The 8895-nt window shown below is 41.0% G+C and overlaps 1 protein-coding gene across 1 annotated transcript; it reads left to right on the forward strand.

Moving 5' to 3' along the window:
* Positions 1-7479: 7479 nt before the first annotated feature.
* Positions 7480-8367, forward strand: LOC127094015 (uncharacterized). The gene is made up of 2 exons (XM_051032894.1): positions 7480-7992; positions 8119-8367. Exons 1-2 carry the CDS (start codon positions 7480-7482, stop codon positions 8365-8367), a joined length of 762 nt encoding a protein of 253 aa, XP_050888851.1.
* Positions 8368-8895: the final 528 nt, after the last annotated feature.

Below are 8895 nucleotides of genomic sequence, written 5' to 3' on the forward strand. Positions count from 1 at the left end.
GACACAACTGTCCTCTTAACTCAGATCACAAGACACAAGTGATATACCCAGTTGGTGGATTTTATGCCTGACACCAACTTCTGTTTGCTACCACAGTTAGCTTGCTTCTGGTACATTCTCAACCCCAGGACTGTATTTCTCTCCCCCTTTTTAGCTAAACATTTGTAAAGGCACCCCTCACAAAACCAGATCCAGGCGCAGCTTGCCCAAACCTTAACATACCCCATGATTCTGAGGGAATGAAGTGTTTCTCTTATGAGAAGAAGATGGCTATTACATCCTTTAAATAGTCCAGCCCGTGCTTAGGAATTAACGGTAGGAATTAATGCTTGGTCAAGATTCATTAATTTTTGCTGAGAAACAGTCAGAGAATCACCAACAAAATCTCAGACTATCTTTGAATACCTTTTATAGCTCTTGACTGTTTCTTTTCCAAAACAGCAGTTCCAGTGCATGGAGACTATTCCATATATGCAGTCAGACACGTTGCACGCGATGTCTTAACATTCCACGCGGCTTTTTCCTGCATTCTGCCAGTATTCAACATTTCCCAAGGTTCCTGTCATACCTCCAGTAGAGTCTTGACATCTGGCACTGCCACAGTCAAATTCCCACACTTCAGCAGATGGTTACTCCCCCTGTACCACACAGCTGTAGCCATCAGGCTTATTCTGATGTATCAGACTTAGACACATCACCTTCATAATTCCTACTGACTTTAAGATTCAGAAGGAATTAACAGCATTGTCCAGGGCAATGTCATGACATCCGGTCAGACATTCTTCTGCTCACTCAGCCTTGACATACATCACAGCATCCTGATAACTGATAAGGTGCCATACCTAGTTATCTGAGTACACATAGACCACAAGCTTGATGATTACTTGCAGCTTCAAAGACAGAACTCCCCCTGTCATGGACACCCTACTCTCCTCTTGAAACTTGGAGGTCACACCTGAGCATATCCAACACCACAAAGTTGGACCTTCACATACTTCCTGATTCAAAGAGAATCCAGACCACTTGATTAATGGAAAACATAAGACGCATCTTCATGTCTTCAAGAGCACACCCTCTGTTCAACCCTCTTAGCTGAACACATTCACACTCTGTGTCAATCTCTCTTCTAATCAGAACAGAAGACCACTTCACAAGATGTTCTAACATCAGTTGGGACATCCTTCATAACATGACAAGGAACACCATCTGATAGTCTTCAGATATCACTGAGTCACCGACTTGATCCAGAAGAACCCAGACATACATTGGGACATATACATTCTCATCCCATTGCAATAGATAATCTTCCATAGATAGCTCAGAACTCCTACCACAAGCTCCAAGAGATGAATAGAAAACACCTCCTTTTGTCTTCAACTTACTACTTTTCTGCTCAAAAGTAATTTGTCTCAGACTTCCCTCAAGGATAATCAGCTGCCATAAGTTGATTATCTTGATTCTTCGAACTCACTTCTGAGATAGACCAAATGCCACTGGTTGATTACCTCCTTCATGAATCCTCATATGAAAAAGTCAAATTCCACCTTTTGACCTCTCCAAGTTTATCAGACTTCTCCCAAAGATAATCTGACCTTCCAAGTGAGATTTGAACTTCAAGCCTTTTGAAGTGTCCAATCTACAACCCTGCAGACCCTTCTATCTCAAGTTGATGTGCCACTTCACCAACTAAGAATCTAATGTTGAACCACATGTCACAACATTGTGTTTTGACATCCAGCTGTTGAATTCAACTCCTTCTTCTGCCACTTGAAAGAGCTTCCTCCCTTCACAGAGCAAGAGTTCAATGTTCTCATAGACTTGATTGTGGAACCAAGTTTGAGTAAACAACCTCCATCCTGCAGGTTTGCAGTTAAGTCATCCAAGTTCACACCTTGATGAATTCCTGCTTCTTCTCCAAAGACATCAGACACTCTGGTGCATGAGTCTTCAGAAGGACTAGTTAGCAACTAACCCTTCAGTTATACTAAGGATTCTACTTCCTGAGGCACGACTGTTTCCATGATGTTAAGAAAGCTGCCACTTGTTCTTAACTTCATAGTGTGCATTAGCCAATGCACTTCCTTACCTAGATCAGGAATAAGCTGATCCAAGTAACCACCATCAAGACTATGATGTCTTCTTCTTCTTGTACATAGCAAGGCTGAACATGTTTCTTGCCAGGAAACCTTTTCGGAGATCATATGCTTTTGCTGCCACCAAAGAGATAGATCATAAGCCAATGTACTATCCTTCCTGTGATTATGCACATGGTCTTGAAGAAGAGATGATCCAACATCGTTAAGAACATCAAATATCTTGAGCTCCAAGGATAATCAATTAAATACTTGTACTTGGCACAAGCTGACATTGATCTTAAATCCTTTCCCAATATTCCTTTCAGATACTTCCACCATAAGACTACTTTGAACATACTCTTCTAGTGTCAACATCTTCTGCTTGCAAGCACTTCAACAGTTTTGAAAATCTTCTCAGATTAAATTCACCCTTAGGAATGAGAGAGATGAATTCTTCCTTGCAAGTGTGTCACACAACCACCAGAACCCATGTGACACAGGTCAACAGCCAACCAGACTTTAGGCTGACCAAATGTGAGGAGGTTAACCAAAACTCCCCCTCAAATTAACAATCATGGAAGCTTCACACCAATATCCATGCATTGTACAGACATGTCTCAACATGACATACACCATCCCTACCGGTGGCACCTAACTCTATGAGTTATACCTATACATACTCCAATTACACCAATCAGACTTCAGCTGACCTTAAGTACTAGTGAAAGACATCAACACCAGTCCATAGTAGATATGCATTGCCAGAGCACACTACCTCAACCAACCTCTGAATCTTCATATTCTCACTCCTTGAAAGAACTGCCACTTTTGAACGTGGTGTTTGAACAACAAGATTCATGGTTCCAATCCTCTTAAATGATATAGTAGTTAGGTTACCCCAATATTGACTTCTAACATTCAGGGGACTTGTCTTCCACCACTACATAGTACTTCAGGGAACAACTATCCCACCCTGATCAATCTACAGGAGTAAGACAACCAGCAGGAAATTGCACAATGTCACACCTCAACCAGCTCCACTTCTAGAGATCAGACTTCTATGAGTGACCTTCTTGAGCACACACCCGGTTGACCCTGCCCTTGTCAACTGAGCACACACAGATGTCTCCTCTTCCAGGTCAAGAGTAGGTTCCAAACAAGAGTATCCCTTTGTTTGACACCTAAAAACATATGTTCTTCAACCAGCAGCTGCATACTTGTTGAACAACATGTTCTAACATCACATAGAACATTGGTTCCACCTCCTTGGAACAACCCTCCTTGAAAGTCTTCAAGGTCTTCATATACACTACCCAAGAGTGTAAAAGAATCAGTGATCAGATGATTCTTACTATCCTGACGTGAGAACATCATGATGAGTGGACTTGAGGGGACTCAAGTATCTTTGACATCTTCAGAGGTTATGATGAAGTCTTGAATACATCAACCTTTCATCCACATGAGGGGAAACTACATCAGAGTTTGAGTTTTGCCAGGTATTATGCAGCGGAAATCATAATACAACTCAATCAATGAACACACACTTCATCAGATCAGCCTCCAAGAGCATACCAAGTTTGAATATGATTCAATACTTGCACAGCTGTCCCACACAAAGGCTAATTGCCAATCTCCAGAGGCAGGTGCACACAGTTCCTGTCGTGAATAGTACATCCACCTACTTCAAGGGACCATTCAGGGAAACCACAGAACCATCTACAGGTTCCAACATCAGTACTAACATAACCTCTTGCCAGATACTAGAAAGTATCAGCCGTGGATCTCATCCAGAAACAGAACAGGATGCCTGCTCTTATACCATTTGAAATTCTGGTGTAGTCAGAATTCAGATGTTCTACTCCAAGTCATGACATCTGATCTAACATTGTAACTAATACAGCAAGACAGTTATTAACCACTGTACTAATGTGCACACGTTCACAGATGTCACGACATCTCATTCTATGTCACCCTAGAATGGATGAACACCTGGTTCTGTGCATCAGGAAGAAAGACTCAACAGAGATCAATCCTAGCACTCACTTCTGTTGTTTTCTTACACAGTTATCAGCATGATGTCTTACTGTTGATTTTGGACATCATCTGTTAAATTGTTCCAGTGTGTTTGTCGTTTACTTGTATTTCCTGAATTAAAGGTTGAACACGTTAATCTAATTTCCACTTATTAGATTGCTAACAACTAGGTTATTTGTTAGGTTCATTAATTGTAGGTTAGTAGTTGGTTTCATGGATTTTAGCTCAGCTGTTGAATCCCTGAAGAATAGCCTGAGAAAAATACCGAAACAGAAAAACCAATCATCCTACACTTTAGCACATGCTGTTGAGAATGAATGTCACAACATTCAGTCCGACAGTCAGAACATATGTTGATTCTGTTATGTTCCTGGAACCATGCTGTGCTAAGTTTGCAGTACTGTAAAAGACCAACTAGTCTCTACTTCAGTATCAGCCTTCAGTATCAACTGTTAAAACATCCAGTTTAACAGATTCACAATGATCCTTCGGCCAGGTCTGTTATCCTGGAAGAGAACAGACTTAAATAAATACTGAACTGAACCTAACCTGCTTATTGTTCAGTATACACTGTCACTAATGAATGTTACAACATTCTGATTGACATTCCAACAGAAGGCTATATACCAGGTCTGTTATCATCTTGATAAGCTGACTGGAATACCAACTGAGTTATGACAGTAACAAAAACACATGCAGAAGGAAAACAAACACAGGAAATTGTTAACCCAGTTCAGTCCAACATGACCTACATCTGGGGGCTACCAAGCCAGGAAGAAGATCCACTATCAGCAGTATTAATTCAGAGTTAAACTCCCCCGTTTACAACTCTTCACTTAATCCCTACCCAACGCAATCTATACCTAGGAACTCCTAGATAGAAACCTCTAGTTTCCATTCCTATCACTACAAATACAATGTAATGTTACCACACCTTGAACTTGCTTCACAGCTTCATTCAAGAACAAAATCACTCTTGCCTACAGGCTTTGAGTTACAAATATTCTCAGCTTTGACCACTGAGAAACACATGGTAACCTTCCCACAGATTGGGAGGTTTACCTCACACACACCCCTAAATTTTCATTCTAAGAGGCTTACAAAAACTAGGTTACAATGTGCTATTTATAACCTAATCACCCAACTGGATTTGGGCCTTCAGAAAACGCAGCAAACTTGTTCTTTGCTGTTACAAATTCAGCAGAAAAATTCTGCTACAAACAAGGTCTTCAATCCTAAAATCTCTCCATATATATCTCCTTACTTTGAGCCTATATATCTTCTGATTGAGTCTTCAAGACCTCCACATGGGAGTTAGGATATTCTCCAAATATCCTTACTAATCCCAGAATATATACTGAATTAATTAATTCAGTTTTCTACACATGTGCGATGTCACAGGCATGATGTCGTGACATCGTACATGACATGTTGGTCCAGATGTTGAATTTCTTCAACCCAACATATTAAAACAACAGAGATGAATACATTATTTGTTTTACAAATTAATGCCAATCCTAAGGTATTAACATTATGCCTTTCGTACTAGATGAAATCAGAAGAACACAAAATTTATTGCATTTTGGGTGAGTCAAGAAATTAAGTTCTAGATTTTAGGGGCATTTTTGATTTTTCATTGTGGGGGATGAGCACCACTAAGGGTGCAAAGAGCAATCCCCTTTGTTTTTTTGCGTCATGTGTCTCAGATAATTGACCAAATGACGTGGGTGTTAGTTGAATTTTTTTGACCCAAGAGATACAGAGTCGGGTCAATCAAGGGACAATCGGAAACTGGATCGACGAGGAAGAAAGTCAAGAGTGTTGGGTTGACGAAAGAGGAAGCTTGTCAAAGTCGAATGTCATAACCTCTTTACAGTTATTTTTTTACTACTATTTAAGCAAAGATAATTTTCATGTCAAGGGGTGACATTTTGAGCATTGTAATAGAAATACACTTGAAGTATAAGCATTTGAGAGAAAAAAGTCATCTTCCTACAAAATATACTTTTGCTTCCACCTTTATCTTCAAGTCATTTAACTTATCAAATTACTTTTATTTTGCTCCGTTCATTTACATCAACATATTGTCTTATTTTTATTATATTTTTAGTTTATAAAGCATCTCACTTACTGCCCATAGTATTCCACACTCTATCAACGAAACAATCATATATTTAACACATATAAGTCTATGACTTTGTAGTCGATCCTGCAAGTAAACCTCTATAGGAAGGTTAGAGATTGTGGCAAGATGGTGTCACCACGACCACACGAAGAAACGTCTTCGACGGGAGACACAAGTGCGTCACAAATAACCGATGTTGGTTCCAGCGCTATACCTACGGTTTCGACCGCGTTTAATGGGCTAATTCTAACACCGTGTCAGCCTCAAACTCCGACGCCGACGACGATGGGAACTTTTGGCCAATATATGCCCAGTTTTACTGTCCCCTTGCACAGACCGTTGGGAATGCCAACTGAGTTTATGGCAAGTATGCATAATATCGGTTCGACCTTTGGCGAAACTTCATCACTGCCATTCCCACACTACCAGGGGTTATGACCTTTGGCAAGCTAATTCGGTCGACCTCCGGGTTTTGGATTGTCATCCCAGTCAGTCCCAAATTTCTCGTCAAGTTCTATCGCAGTTATGAGACAACAAATGGACGGAAGTAATCATGAAATGATCCACATGCTAACTCAGCAAATTGGCACCATACTGAGACCTCTAATTCAGGATTCGACCCAGAGTTACCAACAACTGGCAACTCAAATGACCCGAATAAGGGATTTTCTAGGGGCTCCTAGAGCGCAAGTCCGACAGAATCCCCCCACCTCCTCGACCAGAAATCCCAGTCCGGCAAGAGGAGATGGAAGATGAAACAGTTGAACAAGAGTATCAGGAAGTCGAACAGATCCCTAGGGTGGCTCGAAGGCCTCTCGTGGTTTTAGTCAATAGAAATCAGGATCCTGACCAAGTGGTTAGGCAAATTCGATAAGAGGCAGCAATTGGGGAGGAAAACTTAGAGGCTATTGTCGAGCGGATCATAGTGCGAAATGGAATAAGCCCAGGTATACAGATGCTGACATACTCTTCGTCTTTACCAAATTTTGTTTTACAAACAGAATTGCCTAGGGGGTGGAAAGTTCTGAAATTCACCAAGTTCGTCGGAGATACTGAAGGATCTAGCGGCGAACATGTCGCCAGGTATCAAACCGAAGCTGGCGACATTGCGAATAACGAGGATTTAAAGTTGAAGTACTTTCCAAGTTCTCTTAAAAAAATGCGTTCACATGGTTTACGATACTACCTCCACAATCCGTCCAAACGTGGGCGCAATTAGAGAGATTGTTCCATGAATAGTTCTATATGGGGCAGTCGAAAATTAGTATGAAAGAACTAGCCAACATCAAACGAAAGATCGTTGAGTCAGTCGATCAGTATCTAAATAGGTTTAGGATTTTTGAAGCTAGATGCTTTACTCAAGTCCCTGAGCACGAGTTAGTCGAGATAGTCGCAGGCGGGTTGAATTATTCCATAAGAAAGAAATTAGATACTCAATATCTGAGGGATATGGCGCAATTGACTGACAAAGTTCGACACATAGAACACTTGAAAGCTGAAAAGACCAAAATTGATCGATACCATAAAAAAGAAAAAGTATCCTATATTGCAGTCGAGGGATGTTCTTCTGACGATGAAGGGTTGATCGACGAGAGCGAGGTTAACGTGGCGAAACTCAAGCCTGGACCTCCCTATACGTGTAAAGTTTTAAAACCATCGAATGGGAAAATTCCCACTGAAGCTGAAAAAACAGATAAATACGTTGCAAAGACTTACACGTTTGATGTGTCTAAGTGTGACGAAATCTTTGATCTATTGGTTAAGGATGGTCAAATCATCGCCCTAGGGTTTAAAGGATCCCCCTCTAGAACAGAAAAAGAAAAGGGGATTATGTAAAATTTATAATTTTCTTGGTCATAAAACTTATTAGTGTGTTCTTTTTAGGGATTTGGTTTAAAAGGCATTAAAGAAGGGATACTTCAATTTGGAGAAAGGCCAAATATGCAAGTGGACTCTGATCCGCTGAAGGTCGCAGAAGCTTTGTATTCTGAGCCTATCGAATGCATGATGGTGGAGACTACTGATGGTCTCGTGGAATCTTTGGATGTGGTATATTTAGCTGAGTCTTTCGAAGTACTAATGGTTGAAACCACTGATGGTTTCGACAAAAAAACGGAAAGTGGACTGCTATAAGTCTATCCCCAACCAGGAGAAAACCTAGCGAATTTCCAAGAAAAATGCAAAGTAAGTGGGTCAAAAGCGATCCTATGCCCGAAGTGAAGCCATGTGTTCGACGAGAAGGCCGCTGAAAGATTGGAATCTGACAAAAAGAAGGCATCGGAAGAGGAGAAACTTGTCGTCCCCAGATTTGTTTTCGACAAACGTGGAGCACCACGGCGAAATAAAGAATACAAAAGGCAGTTCCAACAGCCTCGACCGAGGACTTTCCTTCCGCCGACAGATGTCCCACAGGAGAAGTGGATGGAATCGGTGAACCAGAAGGGGGGAAAGAGACCAAAGTGGAGAGTATACGACTTAGAGAAAGATACAACATTTCCAAAAAAGAAGGTCGAGACAAAGGGCTATGTGGTTTTCCCCAACTACAAATGGAAAAATATAATGACCAGAACACAATGGAGGCGTTACCAGCGGAACAAAAAAGCTGGGAAAAAGGCTATGACTCCACACTTGAAGCCTGTCGAAACCTCTGGACAAAAGAGG

Source organism: Lathyrus oleraceus, chromosome 6, assembly GCF_024323335.1.
Source record: "Lathyrus oleraceus cultivar Zhongwan6 chromosome 6, CAAS_Psat_ZW6_1.0, whole genome shotgun sequence".
Taxonomy (NCBI): Eukaryota; Viridiplantae; Streptophyta; class Magnoliopsida; order Fabales; family Fabaceae; genus Lathyrus; species Lathyrus oleraceus.

What these genes read in the sequence shown, in the direction of transcription:
- LOC127094015 (XM_051032894.1), top strand. Translation starts at nt 7,480, where the DNA reads ATGGGGCAGTCGAAAATTAGTATGAAAGAACTAGCCAACATCAAACGA. An exon ending in ACGAAATCTTTGATCTATTG is followed by an intron (nt 7,993 to 8,118) that starts GTTAAGGATGGT and finishes TGTTCTTTTTAG; the next exon opens with GGATTTGGTTTAAAAGGCAT.